This window comes from Quercus robur, chromosome 1 (genome assembly GCF_932294415.1).
Source record: "Quercus robur chromosome 1, dhQueRobu3.1, whole genome shotgun sequence".
Taxonomy (NCBI): Eukaryota; Viridiplantae; Streptophyta; class Magnoliopsida; order Fagales; family Fagaceae; genus Quercus; species Quercus robur.
Window position 1 is genome coordinate 32,840,529 of NC_065534.1, and position 18,772 is coordinate 32,859,300.

Consider the following 18,772-nt stretch of genomic DNA (forward strand, 5'->3'; position numbering starts at 1 on the left):
ATCCTTACTTACTTCATATCTACCTCTCTCTGTCACACTTTTACTCTTCAAATCTCAATCCTTCATTCTCTACAGTTTTCGTTTCAGTCTTGCCCGGCAGGTGTTTGTGTTTTTGTCTCTTAGAATGGATAAGAAAGGTGCCGGTGGAAGAAAAGGTAGCGGCTCAAGGAAGAAGTCGGTTACCCGGTCCGTCAAAGCTGGTTTGCAATTCCCAGTCGGTAGGATAGGCCGGTACCTTAAGAAAGGAAGGTACGCCCAACGTTGTGGATCAGGTGCCCCTGTTTACATGGCTGCTGTGCTTGAGTACCTTGCTGCTGAGGTAACAAAAACAACAACAAACCCCTTTTAAGCCTCTTATTCTTTCTCTGATCCGTGTTTGCGTTCTGGGTTTTGGTTTTTTAGTCTTAATTTTTGTTGGGTTGTATCTAATTTGGGTTTTCTTTTAACAGGTGTTGGAGTTGGCTGGAAATGCAGCTCGTGACAACAAGAAGACTAGGATTATCCCAAGGCATGTGTTGCTAGCTGTGAGGAATGATGAAGAGCTTGGAAAATTGCTTGCTGGTGTTACTATAGCTCATGGTGGGGTCCTTCCTAATATCAACCCTATTTTGTTGCCAAAGAAGACTGAGAAGACTACCAAAGAGCCCAAGTCTCCTTCCAAGGCTGCCAAGTCACCCAAGAAGGCTTAGCTTAGTCTTTAGCCTAAATTTAGAAGCTTGGTTTTCATTTTGTATGTAAGCTGGTTTTAGGATCTTGCTTATTTTTTGTTAATTTTTGTTGATTGTTGTGTAGGGGAAAAGTTAATGGATTTGAAACAGCTTTGTCGCCTCTATGTTAGGACTTTGGCAATGAATTAATGGATGAAATGAAACCACTTGTTTCTACTACCAAAAATTAATGGGTAATGTTATTAGTATTTTTTGTTGGTTATTGGTTGAGGGAGATGTGTTTTTTTTGTTTTTTTTTTTTTTTTTAATTATAAATATTACTCTTAGAAAGTGGTATGCATGTGCGAACTGGACTGCAAGTAGAAGCAAAGAACAAATTTGTCCTTCTTTTTCCTTTCATAAAGCAATCTTTGCTTGCACATGCTTGATTCATTATTCTCTCCTCTTTTGGTGGGTTCTGTCTGTCTCTTTCTCTCTTTACAATGTGTGTGGCATCCAAAGTTGGATGTGTAATTTAACAACTACATAAGCTATCACTTTTTATTTTTAATTGAAACAAGTTGGCTCTCTGGGAGAACCTATCAAGCCAAATATGTTTGTTAATTGGCCATGAATGGTGTTCTGGTAGCTAGATAGGTTCAAAATCTAGGATGGAGGAATGCTCATTTAGGAAAATTGATTTTTATTGATTTATTAAGCTGAAAAAATGCGTTGAATATGATAGTAATTTATGTGATGGCATATTCCATTCCATATTTCCTTGTATTAACTTTTTACTATATTTCATTGTAATTTGTATTTTTTATGGATTAATTGGTAATTGGTTGAGAAGTGAAAACAACTGGAGCAGAAGTTGCATAAAAAAAAAAAATAAAGAATCTTGTACGAGTGAGATTACATGGATCAAGCGTAGTGTTAGGCGAGTTAATTATTTTGAAAAGTTTTGGGACAACAATCTTGACTCTCTTTGTTGAGCAAAATTTCCAGAACTCAACGATAAATTTGTTATTCTTTTCTCTATTGTATGGTACCAATCTAGAAACTAGACATGGCAAAGTGGGCAGGTAGGGTTAGGGTTAGGTCAATTACATTTGGATTAAAAAAAAAGTGTTATTTTAAGCGAATTAGAAATGGATCAGATGACATTAAGTATTGAACAAGAATGCTTGTCATCAAACACCAACCAAAGCATTTTTGAATTACATAAATGTTCCAAGTCATACAATTCGACCATTCTTAGATAAAACAAAAGAACTAAATAAATGGGTGCGAGAACTTCGATGGCTTGGTACAACGACGAACACGTTTCCTGGTGAACCAGTCCAGTCTCTCCCCCCCCCCCAAAAAAAAAGGCATCGGTGGCCTGCTTCTTGTGATTTTCTCACACATCTGCTGACCTTTTTCTTGAACTCGTCTTTCCTATCTCTCCATTCCTTCTGTAATAAGAGACGCAAATTAAGAAATTCACTTTGTGATACCAAACAATATGTGACTATTTATAAATAAATTCTTTGGCCATATATATTGGAAAATGACGTTCCTCCAATAATTAATGGAGGAGTTGAAAAGAACAATTGAGGAGGAAAAATGATAACAGAGGAAAGCTGCAACTTACATAATCATAATGACCACAAACTTCAAAATCACAGTAAATATCAATTTTGTGAAAGAAGAAACAGAATTACAACAATATGCCAAATGGTTAACTAGTTTTAAGGACTTAAGAGGATCAAAGCAGAAAATCCAACCAAATAGTACACGTAAAGATCATGGCTTCAACTTATGAGAACACAAGAAGAAATGAACCAAGTGATAGGAGTAGTTGATTTAGTTAGTGACTGATTGAGTCAGTGATTGGAAGAATAGTTAGTTAGGATGGCAGTTATGAATGAGCTAATTATTGTAACTAACTGAATTGTATATACAGAGCAGATGTGAGAATTGGAGGGATAATCAGAAATAATACAAGCACATTCTTTGTTTTTCTTTACTTTCTAATCTCTCTAATCTTTCTATTCCCTATTCTCATTCCTTAGGAGGCCAGTTCCCTCGAAGAACTACTGAATAAACTCACCACCATTAAGGTGATTCCTATCACCAAGCCATTAATGAGCAACTAGGATCTCGACTTAGTAAAAGCTCAGGCTTATTTGTTTATTTACTAAACAAGAAGTTCAAGATTCTTTGGGTTATACATTTTTTTTTTTTTTGGTTGTTGTTTTCAAAACCTTGATTATAAATAAGTTTTTCAATTTTCAACTTTTGACATATAGACTTTGCAACCATGATGAGTCCCTAACCCTCTTTAGTCCATAGGCTTGTTATTTTCGGGCATTTGGTACATGAGTGGCTATAATTTATCAACTTTAGAAAATTTATGGGCTCGTCAAGCTGTTCATGAACTCAACAAGCTTATGATGCCTCAAGCTCAGGTTCTCAAGCTAAAAATAAACTTGATTTGAGCACAAGGTTGTATGATCTTTAACAAGTGAAGCATGAGCAAGGCAAAGCTTGGCTTGGCACCTTTGAACCCTAGATGCAGTCATGAGAACATCTTATGTATCAAAACTTGTAATTTGTATTTTCACTTGATTACTTGTGTACCCCACAATCAGTACATACCAAAATTTTTACACTCCTCAGCATCAAGGAAATAACCCCCCACTTGAGCACTCCCACTCCATTCAGGATCTTGTACCAAAGTACGACATTCTTTGATAATTCTACCACCTGATTACATAGAACATCTTTCTCGAGAACTTTTAAAGCTTTTCTTACATCATCAAGATACCTGAAATCAAGAAATCAGTAAAGACTATTCTCCTTCATTAACTAAATAATCTCCATCATTTAAGCCTGTACTTCTCTGAACGACCATCAGTACAAGTTTCAGTCTCTTGCATTACACAAACTCACTTAGATCTCTGGCGTCTGGAATATATAACATTTAATTTGCAAAGTCAGAAGTAATCCACCACCAACTCTTCTCAAGATCCTCTACGAAGCACGGGATTTCTTTGATCAGTTTTACACCACCTACACGAGTGCACCATCTGAATAACTAAAATCAAGAAATCAAACCATTTTCGTTCTTCTTATTCAATTCATTAAATGATGTATAAGATCTACTGAAGAGAAATTAGTCCCTCCATAGATGCTTGTAACCAACTAGATTAAATTTCCCTTGGCCGTGGACTTCCTGCAAATCCATTATCTGCCTCATGTATGATGAGCCTTAGCATGTTCTTCATTTGGTCAAGCTGTTTACTGAATAAAGCAATCTATCACAGGGCTACCGACATTATGCATTGAAAAGGATTTATCTAAAAAAAAAAAAAAGATTTAAGCAGAGTCTGTAAACTTGCCTATAATCTGTCCACATAATTTACTATCACAATTATGTTAACTTGAAGCATTTTCATATTCACATGTGGCACAACATAGTTCTTTAGTTATAAATAGAAAGAGAAAAATCAATAGCCAACAGTCACTTATAGCAGCTTCAACATTTGAAGGTGATTCGTCATTAGGACCAGAAAGCATTGATATTATACTTAAAACTATACTTTCAACCTGAAACAATAACAAAAATTCGTTTGTAAATGCAAGGTTATGGTAAATATCAGTCATTAAGCAGGGAAGCAATGATTTCTGGGGGGTGAGATCTGTATAGAGCTTCTGCCCTCTGTTGAGCCCAGGGTTAAGCCATAAATCTCATAATCTATTGTATACACAATAAAACTCATAATATGACTACATGAGAAGAAACCATCATGTTAAAATATCTTAGTTGACTGGTTTTCAGACATTGGATTTCTCAAATATTCTATTAGTCACCTCTTTTTCTGGAAAATTTTCAAGGTTGGTATTATCAAGCTAAACTCTAAGAAATTTCGAAGCAATGTAGAACAACTCTTAACCAAAAAAGACTAATGTAACAAAGGAAAAGAATAGATAAGAGACAAAAAAGAAACCAAATGACATGAAACCGAGGAAAGAGCCTTTTCTTAATGCCGTGTTTGTTTCAAGGAAAATCAATGAAGCAAAATAAATACTAAAAATCCCGATGTTCTCCTATTTGATTGATAAAAACTTCTAGATCATGAAAAATAAAGTCCTACATGGAGGATATACAAAAATGGCATCTGTGACAAATACTATATTTTCCTATAAGCATAAAATATATCTTAATCACTTACACACATAAAGAACAACAATCCCTTTCTTCTAATAAATTTTCTTATAAAAAATCATAAAGAACAACAAAAGAATTCTAACAAGAAAATATTTATGAGTGAAACTAAAGAAGCTATGCCATGGTCTTGTGCCTCAAACATTCAAGATGAAATTCAAAGCATAAGCCTCGAAAACATTAAAACTGTGCAAATATATGCGATGATGGTTAAATTTTAGAGATGCACTTAAGATGAGGAACTTAAAATCAGTAGGTTTTTCTGTAAGTATCAACATATGAAGTTAAATAAAACTGTAACAGAATTCAACTACTATGCATTGTAGATTTAGATTCTAAATTGCTTCATTCAATAAGGTTCTGACATCAACTGTTATAAAAAACAAAATAGTAAATCCAACAAACATCTGCAACTTCTTGTCAAGTACATAATAAATATGATTGAAGCTTATTACCTTGTAGATTTTAGTTGTTAAAGTAATAATTAATTTTGTATAACTATATTAAATTATTGACTTATTATTAGTTATCCTATTGTCTTCAACCCACTAGTCCACCACCACCCTGATGAGTATAACGAGTGGACCTCACTATGAATATAATGAGTAAATCCCACCATGAATGTGAGAGGAGGAAGCACCATTCTCTGTGCTCTGGGAGTATCTAAGAATTACTCAGAAGCTGATGATACATGCATTTTTTCATGTAATGATTCCACTAGCATTCTCACTCACAACAGGTTTTGCACCACTTATTTAGCGTAACCATACTCGTTGGGCTGTGCTGAGTACATTGTTTGTGAACCTAAAAACCACATGGTAAATTCTATGAACAAATGGACAGAAGAGTTTGTTGTAAAAATATAGTTTTTGAGATCCACCAAGCATAAATTTTTAGAAGGGGGAAAAGAGAGTATATCAGTGCAAAACCATATGATTCAGTTTTCATTTCAAAATATCTGATGCAATTAATCAGTTCTTGACATGTTAGTTTATATGGCGAAATAAGGTTTTAACAAAATAGTTCATATAAAAGAAGATTCAGACATTTAGACTAGCAGATTCTCAACATAACAATTAAAGAAGATTTATTTATTAGTAGGTATATGTTGTATTAACGCAAGCATAATCAGAATTGAGAAAATCACAATTTTTTCACAGAATCAGTACATGCAGCAGATCTGATGCAGGACAACCTAGGCTTCCCACCTAGATTAGTCCTACCGAAGAACCTTAGGCTTCCCACCTAAGGTGTTTGGAATTACCACCAAACAAATAATATGCAATCTCTGCAAATAATCTCGCTAATAATAATAATAATAATAATAATAGTCTCTCCTACAAAAGAAATCATCTGGAGCTTTATATGCAGCTTCAAGGAATCACAAAGATAAGGATAAACTCTCCTAAACAATCTCAAATACTAATCCAATAATCCTAAACAAATGATAATGATAAACTACTAATCCTAACCAAACTCAAATACCAATCCAAACTAAACAAATAACTACGTTACAATATGAAATTATCCACTAAAAATCTAAAATGAAATATTGAAATAAATTTTGGTTATGCTCCTGCATTAAGATCATAAGGTCATAGAACAACCACCCCAAAGTTTTGTGCTAGTTCAAATTCTTAGACATGTAAACTACTCTGCACATATCAAAACTGTCAAATAGACAATTTATAAAACCGGTTATTGACTAAAACAATAACAACCAAGCCTTAGTCCCAAATTTTTGGGGTCGCCTATGTATCCTCAACAACAATAGCCAGTTATTGACTAAAGCATGTAGATGCATAAAGGCAAGGAGAAACCAATCAGTAAATTGATAATCCTGACGGCACAGACAAGGAGAAGTAACCAATCATGAATGGAAGAAACTTGAAAACAAGAAGTGTGTTCTTTTGAGTTGGATCATCCGTCTGCCAATAAAAGACAATCAAGTCTTAACAATGCTTAAAGAAAAATGAGAAGCGAGAAGAAAAAAAATGGTAAAGAGGATTATGATTTACCTGGAGAGGCTTCATGAGCTCCATTGAGACATATTGAGAAACAACAAAGAGGACAGGTAAAACAAGGTATGCCGCAGTGTTATACCAGCCCAAAGGTGGCTGGTCATCCTGCATGAAAAATTATACATGGTAAAACCCATATCAAACGCAAAATTTTGCCTAAAAAATAAAAAATAAAAAAGGAAAGAAAACTGGCCATTAAGTGCTACACATGTATAAAATACAACTGAGGAACTAAAGTAGGTTTGCCTTACGTGCTATTGTAAAAGTGTAAATCTGATGCCGCAGATCCTTCACGTGGAACACAGTTCATCAGTATCCTGTTCCTAGGACATGCTTACCAACCAAGACGTGCATATACCCAAATCAAACTACTAAGGCAAACTTAGCTTTTCAAACTTCAAAAACTGCTTATCTACCTTCTTTAGCTGCAAATTTTTGGTGGTTTTCACTATAAATCATATAAAAATTTTAAAATCTTTCGAAACTACAAAGGAGAAGACATAGGGAGATATTTTCCACGTAGAAAGTAGAAAAATTTCCTATTGAACAATTTTTTTAAGAAAGAAAGGTCATCTATTTCCCCAGACATTTAAGGCATCTCCATGGGCCATTAGAAGCTTCTCCAGTCATTGTACCACATATTATATAAATCATCATCTGCCAAGAGACCAGACAAATTCCACGATTGGGCCCCCTAAGAGCCCATTAAGTAAGGAGTTCAGACTTCAGACCCACATATATTCTCTAAATTGTGCTTGCTTTGGAAGGCAAAGAAGATGGACTTAGAAGTAGCACCAGTCACCAATAGCCCAATATGCAACAATTCACCCGTCAGCAATTAGTATAGATTATTTTGTCAGGAAGAGGATAGCAATGAGTCAATGACTTGGAAGGTGGGACAGTGTAGGAAACAAGCCACAATACCAAACATATCCTGACCACTGACTAATAATCTCTGCATCATTAAATGTTGCAGATATGTGCTTCAATTTGAGACATTGACCTAACACTTCCATGATCAGTAACTAACATAAAACTTCCATGACAACGAAGGTTAATAAATAATTTTACATGAAAAACTAATGTTCAAAATAGATAAAGATGCAAGACAACTTTTAGCTTAACAAGCCATGGCAACAAAAATTATTATTACCACAAACTAAAAAAGCCAAGAAATGCCAGATCCACTTTGTCGGGCAGCGATTGAAGTTGGGCCACCCACAGAGGGAATCCAAAAGAAACCTTCTGTCAACAGTTCCTTCAAATAAAATGATTAGCAAAAATTAGAAACGATGAACTTGTGTGAAGACATAAAAGTCTCAGTTCAATAACATCACCCAAAAGATAATGGGATAGCTACCTCTTAGGTGCCGTTTGGATTGGGCTGAAAGCTGCGTTTGTGTCTGCATTCGACTAAGGCTCTAGCATCCAGCTCGATAACAACACTTTGCAGATTCAGTTGAAGACAAGCATCAGGCCATCTCGCAGCGCCTAGGACTCAGCCATGAAGCTATTTGGCCAAATAGCCATAAAATCCTAAGTATATAGTTAGTAGTTCTAGTTACCAAACTATATTATTTACTAGTATCCCGAGTCTAAAAGACTCGATTTATGGACCAAAATTGAGTCTCAAAGACTCGATTTTCATGGTCTGATGTGACATTATTTTCCTACTTGAAAATCGAGTCTCTAAGACTCGATTTATAAACCAAAAAAATTTCAACTCTCAAGTCTCTTTCGTACAAGCCAAAATACACAATTTTTTTTTTTTTTTTTTTAAGAAATCCAGAAACACAACAATCAGATTAAAAGAAAAAGAATCAGATCAGATGAGAGAGGCAACCTGCCCAGAACATATAAAGAACCCAGAGAGAAAAAAAAAAAAAACCAGAAAGAGAAAGAGAGAAGAACCCAGAACAGAAGAACCTGGATCGGTCGGAGAAGAACCCAGGCCGCACGGCGGACCGCGCTGCCTGGCCTGGGTCGCGCATCGGGGCACTCGACCTGGCCTGGGTTGCGCACTGGCGTGCGCGGCCTGGGATATTCTCCATCTGTTTTTTTTTTTTTTTTTTTTTTTTTTTTCTCTCTCTCTCTGGGTTCTTCTGGACCTGGGTTCTTCTGGGTTATATAAGGTTTGCAAATCAAGTCTTAGAGACTCGATTTTCATGTGACCACGTGGAAAAATATGCCACATCGAAAATAATTAGACCATGAAAATTGAGTCCCTGAGACTCGATTTATAGGCCAAAATTGAGTCTTTTAAACTCAAGATGCTAGTAAATAATATAGTTTAGTAACTAGAACTACTAACTATATACTTAGGATTTTATCACCATTTGGCCATTTTGGCCCTTTTGCTTGCCCAATGTTTCTTGAATACCCCATCACCCAGTTTCCTTGGCCATTTTTTATCAAACCTCCACAACCTGCCCTGTTCGTTGGTCCTGAAGCTGCCCCATCCGTATTTAGCTTTACCCAGCCTCTATCAGGCCTCTCCGATCTGATCTGATTAATCACCCTTGGCTGATTGCTTAAAGGATGATTGATGCATAAGGTATATTCCACGGCTTGCGAGAAAATAACCTTAGCCAACTGGGGATTCGCTCTTTTACCCTTAAAAACCACATGATTGCGCTGTTGCCAGATAAGCCAATTAGCAAGGATTGCGCTGCTACCACATGATTTACCTAGACATAAGATTACACCTACACGCATTAAGAGTCTGGGTAAATTGAGAAGTACACGTACACGGCTGTAGAGTCTTGTTTGCAAAAGCAAAAATCAAATCAGCAAAAGCAAAGATCAAATCACCAGAAGACAGAAGCTCAGAACGGCTAAAATCGAAAGGGAAATCCCATCTCAAACACTGTTCCACCGAATCTTCACGCAAGCCTCAGTCTTCAATGAGTTCAATCCCATCTCAGATCTGTTTTCACTTCTCAGTATTAAGGAGGAGTTTGGATTTGGCTTATCTTGCGTCCACGTTTGCCTTCAACGCGTTTCGGACTTTTTTTTTTTTTGGAAGCCGCACTTATTGACTTTTCCACAGTGAACAGTGCATTTGTGCACTGTTTACGGACTCACAAATTACACTTTTCAGCAACTTTTTCATTAAAAATGGATCCCACGATACTATTCACACATTTAAAAATTATTTTGCTACAGTGTTTTCAGTTTTCAATTTTAGCAAAATAAATTCTATCCAAACAGACCCTAAATCAAAATCTCACTCCCCGAAGTATAACAAGGTGGGTACCACTAGTTTAGTGGTCAGACACTCTCTCTCATCCCAAACCACCCATCTTCTTCTTCTTCTTTTCTTACTTTTGTTTCTCACATCCCAAACACCGGAACCCAACAGAACTAAACCGAAGCTTCGTTTCTTCCAGCGCTGACATTTTCTCTCTCCTTCAGGTGCTGCTAATCCAACATCCTTTTCAATAATTCTATCTCGTTTTCGTTGCGAAGCAACAAAAAATGAAATAGAATTACTGAAAGGGATGATGTTGGATTACAGAGCTATACATGAAGAGTCTCCACGTGGAAGTTACGAAGGCCCAACTGGTGGATAAGATGGAAATGTTAAGGAAGAAGTACCGCAATAAACTGTGGCTCTTTTAAATTTGGATTGACTATGCAGATAGGTATTTTGCTAGTGAATGGTATATTTTGCTTCTTGAATTTCACTTTAAAGATATAAACTGTGGCTCTTGTGGAAAATATTTGCATTTTTGGTTGCTTGAATGGTTACCAATCACGCCTAACAAGTTTAGCTTAAATTATCAAGTTTATATGTTAAGGCCTTCCATAATATTCTGGTGATGCTATTTTGGTTCTAGAGAATGTTTTAAATTTTGGTGATGCTATTTTTCTTTTAATATAAAATTGTCAAATATTTCTAGTTGAACTTTAATTCTCAGTCAAAAGCCGTGTGTCAGGAGGAGTCTCGTGCCACTTGCATTTTTTGAAAAAAAAATTTTGAAAATAAAAAGGTGGAGTAAAATTTAAGGAGGAGTTTGAATCTGATTTGAGGCCTTGAGGGCAGGTGGTGTGTGACCATTTCAAATTAATGCTGGACCCAAAGTAAGGCCATGACTCGTGGTACTGAATCTTCAAGTTATCTTGTTGTCCAGTAAAACTAATGTCATGCCGCACTTACTAAATCAAGTATGTGATCTGATCCTCTATGATCTTTTTCTGGGCATAGAGGATCAGATCACATAACGTTTGGTTATGGAAGCTCAAGCTTTCCTCTAATAACTGTAAGGCATGCGTTTGAGGTTGTAATCAATAAGAGAGAATTGTTTGCTTTTGTTGTTTACCTGATAAAGTTATGACTCGAAAGCAATTGTCAGGGGGGTTTTGTTTGGTCAGAAATGTAAATACCAATTTAAAGAGCATGACATGTACATATGACAAAATATCTAGCTGGGCACTTCTAAAGGGGACTATTGGTTTCCGAAAAGGCTTAGGGAGCTTTGATTCTAATTTCTTATCGCATCAACGTGTGTCAGAAGCCTACTTTTCTCAGTCAAAAAAAAGTGTATAGAAGGAATAGTGTCATAGTGGTCTTGTCTAGTCGCTACTTGTATTTTTTTGAGAAAAAAAAAAAAAAAAGCAGTTTAATTACCACATAAAAATGCATAATTTATATTACAATTTATCACATAACGAGATATAATTGATAGAAAAATGTCCCTACATTACCCTTCCACGGATCGCAACTCATCCCAAGTTGTGCATTGTGGGACTTTTCCCAAAAATAAAAAAATAAAAGGATGTTGTATGGGTCAGTCTTGTCACTTGCGTTTTTTGAAAATAAAAATATTAAAATAATAAAAAAGATGCTTAGTCACTGTGTCATACACTCATACTTGAAATATGACAGTATCTTTACTGTTTTGGAAGGTTCAGAATTGCTTTGGAGAGACGGGCGAGAGAAAGACAGAGGGAGAAAGAGAGAAGAGTGAGAGAAGGTTGCTTCTTCTCACTTCTAAAATGTTCTAATATATATGTCATTAAAGTCTTGAGTCTGACGCATTGGATGCGGTTTTTTTTTTTTTTTTTTTTGGAAAAAGGGACTTCTTCAAATTTGAAATTACATAAATATCTCTACCCTCTTTTCATCTCAATATTCATTAGTATACTTTTTCTTTTCTTGTCTAAATTACATTTTTGTGCTGGCCGTTTCACACTTCACAGTTGGAGACTTGGAATATTCCTATATCATTTCATATATTTAAATTTAATGTAAAATTTTATTCAATTATATTAGTAAATTAAAATTTTTGAAATATTGTTATAAGTTTGGATTTGTTTAAACTAATGGTAGGATAATATTTATATAACTTTCGTACTTAATTAAGAAAATTTTATTTTTATTTTTAATCCACATATAATTAATCAACTGTAAATATTATTTTAGTCTATATAACTAATTTTTTATATTATTTGATTATTAAATTAATTATGACATCATTATGGTTTGACTTCAGTCGAACCTCGATTGGCAAGAGCCCGGGGTATTTTTTATATAAAATTTGACTGGTTTTTTTTTCTTTACAAAAGATTTTTCCCTTTTTTTCGCAGACCAATATGGGTGTGTTTGGATTGAACTTATTTTGCTGAAACTGAAAACACTGTAGCAAAATAATTTTTAAATGTGTGAATAGTACTATGAGACCCATTTTTAATGAAAAAATTGATAAAAAATGAAATTTATGGGTCCGTGAATAGTGCATATATACACTGTTCACGAAGAAAGTCAACATTTACGATTACTGTTCATTGAACAGTAACAGCAATACTCCAAAACGCGTGAAAACATAAAAAAAAAAAAAAAAAAAAAGAACAAAACGTAGCTTGGAATCCAAACACACATTATATATGTTATTTACAAATTTTTGGCAAAAACGTCAAAATTGTATTCGGGTCAAAATTCATGGTCAATAGGACCTAGGGGCAAGGGATTGCTGCGCATTAATACTATTGAGTTGAGAGAGAGAAGATGGGACTAGTTTGCTACTCTCATCTTACTTAAAGCTTCTCTCCTCCAGAGACAAAGAATTGTTGCTTCCACAGCTCCACTCGGTCAAATGAATCAAACAGTGACTTAGAATTCAGTCTCAAGAGAGTTTTTGAGGAAGAGGCCTATCATTTATCTTACCGTGTTTCAGTCCATTATTAGATTATGAAGCAACATCAAAATATAGATGGTTGACATTTAAAATTGCCAGTACAATTGCATTCCGAATCCCAATCCGTTTCTGAAATATCTCCCAAAGTACAATACATTTTTTGTAGTTAATATATGCGCAATACATTTTTTTTAGAAATATTTTCTTGAAAATTGAAAAAATATTTTCAAAATAATTAATTATTGTGTGCCCTAAAGGTACACATTAGCAAAATACTTAAAAGAATTACATTTTTCAACTTTTTAATATTATCTGTGTGCAGTGGCAGAGATTTATCATTGTCCAAGAAATTTTATTATACAGATTTGAGATTATAGTGTGCTCCAAGTCCTACACGTGGTGGGCTATATATTAAAGTTGTCTTTGAAAGTAAAAAAAAAAAAAAAACACGAACCTACTCCAGTTTCCTTCTAGTCATATACGTGATACCATTTGATTTTTCTTTTTGTTGAGCATTCTCGTCAACCGTTTTATAAAAAATGACATTTTGACATTAAAAGTCTATTTTATTATTTTACTACATTATTTTGAAATATCTCATTCATCAAATGTTTTATCCTTCAATTTTATACATTAAAATAATATATACTACACATTAAAATAATATATTAACTCCTCCATATCATCATCATTATTATCAACAACAACAACAACAACAACCCACACCCACAGAAAAACCGCCATTGCCCACAACCATCGGCCACCCCACAAATCAACCACCGACCACCAATATTAACCACAGCTACCAAAAAAAAAAAAAAAAAAAAAAACTCAAACAAACATTACAACCAATATTAGCCCCTACACCAAAAAAAAAAAAAACACCTCAACATCAATCACCACAACCAATATCGGCAACGGCGCTGGTGAGACCCCTCCACACTTCACAGCTACAACCCAATCTGAGACCATCCCAAATCTCACACCCACAACCATTCATACACATTAGCAAAATCATTAAAGGAATTACATTTTTCAACTTTTTAATATTATCTGTGAGCAGTGGCGGAGATTTTCCATTGTCCAAGAAATTTTATTATACGGATTTGAGATTATAGTGTGCTCCAAGTCCTACACGTGGTGGGCTATATATTAAAGTTGTCTTTAAAAGCAAAAAAAAAAAAAAAAAATGCAAACCTACTCTAGTTTCCTACAAGTCATATACGTGATACTATTTGATTTTTCTTTTTGTTGAGCATTCTCGTCAGCCGTTTTATAAAAAATGTCATTTTGACATTAAAAGTATATTTTATTATTTTACTACATCATTTTGTAATATCTCATTCTTCAAATGATTTATCCTTCAATTTTATACATTATAATAATATATACTACACATTAAAATAATATATTAACTCCTCCATATCATCATCATTATTATCAACAACAACAACAACAACAACCCACACCCACAGATCAACCGCCATTGCCCACAACCATCGGCCACCCCACAAATCAACCACCGACCACCAATATCAACCACTGCTACCAAAAAAAAAAAAAAAAAAAAAAACTCAAACAAACATTACAACCAATATTAGCCCCTCCACCAAAAAAAAAACACCTCAACATCAATCACCACAACCAATATCGGCAACGGCGCTGGTGAGACCCCCTCACACTTCACAGCCACAACCCGATCTGAGACCATCCCAAATCTCAAACCCATCCTAAATCTAACACTCACAACCACTCATACACATTAGCAAAATCATTAAAGGAATTACATTTTTCAACTTTTTAATATTATCTGTGTGCAGTGGCAGAGATTTTTCATTGCCCAAGAATTTTTATTACACAGATTTGAGATTATAGTATGCTCCAAGTCCTACACGTGGTGGGCTACATATTAAAGTTGTCTTTAAAAGTAAAAAAAAAACGCAAATCTACTCTAGTTTCCTTCTAGTCATATACGTGATACCATTTGATTTTTCTTTTTGTTGAGCATTCTCGTCAGCCGTTTTATAAAAAATGTCATTTTGACATTAAAAGTCTATTTTATTATTTTACTACATCATTTTGTAATATCTCAATCTTCAAATGTTTTATCCTTCAATTTTATACATTAAAATAATATATACTACACATTAAAATAATATATTAACTCCTCCATATCATCATTATTATTATCAACAACAACAACAACAACCCACACCCACAGATCAACCGTCATTGCCCACAACCATCGGCCACCCCACAAATCAACCACCGACCACCAATATCAACCACTGCTACAAAAAAAAAAAAAAAAAACTCAAACAAACATTACAACCAATATTAGCCCCTACACAAAAAAAAAAAACACCTCAACATCAATCACCACAACCAATATCGGCAACGGCGCGGGTGAGACCCCTCCACACTTCACAGCCACAACCCGATCTGAGACCATCCCAAATCTCACACCCACAACCACTCATACACATTAGCAAAATCATTAAAGGAATTACATTTTTCACCTTTTTAATATTATCTGTGTGCAGTGGTGGAGATTTTTCATTGTCCAAGAAATTTTATTATACAGAATTGAGATTATAGTGTGCTCCAAGTCCTACAAGTGGTGGGCTATATATTAAAGTTGTCATTAAAAGCAAAAAAAGAACGCAAACCTACTGTAGTTTCCTTCTAGTCATATACGTGATACCATTTGATTTTTCTTCTTGTTGAGCATTCTCGTCAGCTGTTTTATAAAAAATGTCATTTTGACATTAAAAGCCTATTTTATTATTTCACTACATCATTTTGTAATATCTCATTCATCAAATGTTTTATCCTTCAATTTTATACATTAAAATAATATATACCACACATTAAAATAATATATACTACACATTAAAATAATATATTAACTCCTACATATCATCATCATTATTATCAACAACAACAACAACAACCCACACCCACAGATCAACCGCCATTGCCCAGTACCATCAGCCACCCCACAAATCAACCACCGACCACCAATATCAACCACTGCTACCAAAAAAAAAAAAAAAAAACTCAAACAAACGTTACAACCAATATTAGCCCCTACACCAAAAAAAAAAACACCTCAACATCAATCACCACAACCAATATCGGCAACGGCGCTGGTGAGACCCCTCCACACTTCACAGCCACAACCCGATCTGAGACCATCCAAAATCTAACACCCACAACCATTCATACACATTAGCAAAATCATTAAAGGAATTACATTTTTCAACTTTTTAATATTATCTGTGTGCAGTGGCGGAGATTTTTTATTGCCAATGAAATTTTATTATACAGATTTGAGATTATAGTGTGCTCCAAGTCCTACACGTGGTGGGCTATATATTAAAGTTGTCTTTAAAAGAAAAGAAAAGAAAAAAAACGCAAACCTACTCTAGTTTCCTTCTAGTCATATACGAGATACCATTTGATTTTTCTTTTTGTTGAGCATTCTCGTCAGCCGTTTTATAAAAAATGTCATTTTGACATTAAAAGTCTATTTAATTATTTTACTACATCATTTTGCAATATCTCATTCATCAAATGTTTTATCCTTCAATTTTATACATTAAAATAATATATACTACACATTAAAATAATATATTAACTCCTCCATATCATCATCATTATTATCAACAACAACAACAACAACAACAACCCACACCCACAGATCAACCGCCATTGCCCACAACCATCTGCCACCCCACAAACCAACCACCGACCACCAATATCAACCACTGCTACAAAAAAAAAAAAAAAAAAAAAACTCAAACAAACATTACAACCAATATTAGCCCCTACACAAAAAAAAAAAACACCTCAACATCAATCACCACAACCAATATCGGCAACGGCGCGGGTGAGACCCCTCCACACTTCACAGCCACAACCCGATCTGAGACCATCCCAAATCTCACACCCACAACCACTCATACACATTAGCAAAATCATTAAAGGAATTACATTTTTCAACTTTTTAATATTATCTGTGTGCAGTGGTGGAGATTTTTCATTGTCCAAGAAATTTTATTATACAGATTTGAGATTATAGTGTGCTCCAAGTCCTACAAGTGGTGGGCTATATATTAAAGTTGTCTTCAAAAGCAAAAAAAGAACGCAAACCTACTCTAGTTTCCTTCTAGTCATATACGTGATACCATTTGATTTTTCTTTTTGTTGAGCATTCTCGTCAGCCGTTTTATAAAAAATGTCATTTTGACATTAAAAGTCTATTTTATTGTTTCACTACATCATTTTGTAATATCTCATTCATCAAATGTTTTATCTTTCAATTTTATACATTAAAATAATATATACTACACATTAAAATAATATATTAACTCCTCCATATCATCATCATTATTATCAACAACAACAACAACAACAAAAACCCACACCAACAGATCAACCGCCATTGCCCACAACCATCTGCCACCCCACAAACCAACCACCGACCACCAATATCAACCACTGCTACAAAAAAAAAAAAAAAAACAAACTCAAACAAACATTACAACCAATATTAGCCCCTACACAAAAAAAAAAAAACACCTCAACATCAATCACCACAACCAATATCGGCAACGGCGCGGGTGAGACACCTCCACACTTCACAGCCACAACGCGATCTGAGACCATCCCAAATCTCACACCCACAACCACTCATACACATTAGCAAAATCATTAAAGGAATTACATTTTTCAACTTTTTAATATTATCTGTGTGCAGTGGTGGAGATTTTTCATTGTCCAAGAAATTTTATTATACAGATTTGAGATTATAGTGTGCTCCAAGTCCTACAAGTGGTGGGCTATATATTAAAGTTGTCTTTAAAAGCAAAAAAAGAACGCAAACCTACTCTAGTTTCCTTCTAGTCATATACATGATACCATTTGATTTTCCTTTTTGTTGAGCATTCTCGTCAGCCGTTTTATAAAAAATGTCATTTTGACATTAAAAGTCTATTTTATTATTTCACTACATCATTTTGTAATATCTCATTCATCAAATGTTTTATCCTTCAATTTTATACATTAAAATAATATATACTACACATTAAAATAATATATTAACTCCTCCATATCATCATCATTATTATCAACAACAACTACAACAACCCACACCAACAGATCAACCGCCACTTCCCACAACCATCGGCCACCCCACAAATCAACCACGACCACCAAAATCAACCACTGCTACCAAAAAAAAAAAAAAAAAACTCAAACAAACGTTACAACCAATATTAGCCCCTACACCAAAAAAAAAAAACCTCAACATCAATCCCCACAACCAATATCGGCAACGGCGCTGGAGAGACCCCTCCACACTTCACAGCCACAACCCGATCTGAGACCATCCCAAATCTCACACCCACAACCATTCATACACATTAGCAAAATTATTAAAGGAATTACATTTTTCAACTTTTCAATATTATCTGTGAGCAGTGGCGGAGATTTTCCATTGTCCAAGAAATTTTATTATACGGATTTGAGATTATAGTGTGCTCCAAGTCCTACACGTGGTGGGCCATATATTAAAGTTGTCTTTGAAAGTAAAAAAAAAAAAAAAAACACGAACCTACTCTAGTTTCCTTCTAGTTATATACGTGATACCATTAGATTTTTCTTTTTGTTGAGCATTCTCGTCAGCCGTTTTATAAAAAATGTCATTTTGACATTAAAATTCTATTTTATTATTTTACTACATCATTTTGT

At 34.6% G+C, this 18,772-nt stretch overlaps 1 protein-coding gene and 1 pseudogene across 1 annotated transcript; one reads left to right on the forward strand and one right to left on the reverse strand.

Moving 5' to 3' along the window:
- On the forward strand, positions 1-930 carry LOC126731859 (histone H2A). The gene is made up of 2 exons (XM_050435083.1): positions 1-319; positions 450-930. The coding sequence occupies exons 1-2, from the start codon at positions 125-127 to the stop codon at positions 687-689; spliced, it is 435 nt and encodes a 144-aa protein (XP_050291040.1). The 5' UTR covers positions 1-124; the 3' UTR covers positions 690-930.
- A 3,971-nt stretch (positions 931-4,901) lies between these two features.
- On the reverse strand, positions 4,902-18,435 carry LOC126702008 (inner membrane protein PPF-1, chloroplastic-like; annotated as a pseudogene).
- Between the last annotated feature and the right edge of the window lie 337 nt (positions 18,436-18,772).

Bases quoted from the DNA above. Each gene is read 5' to 3' on its own strand.
- LOC126731859 (XM_050435083.1), top strand. From the start codon at position 125: ATGGATAAGAAAGGTGCCGGTGGAAGAAAAGGTAGCGGCTCAAGGAAG. The intron at 320-449 runs GTAACAAAAACA...TTCTTTTAACAG, and splicing joins TTGAGTACCTTGCTGCTGAG to GTGTTGGAGTTGGCTGGAAA.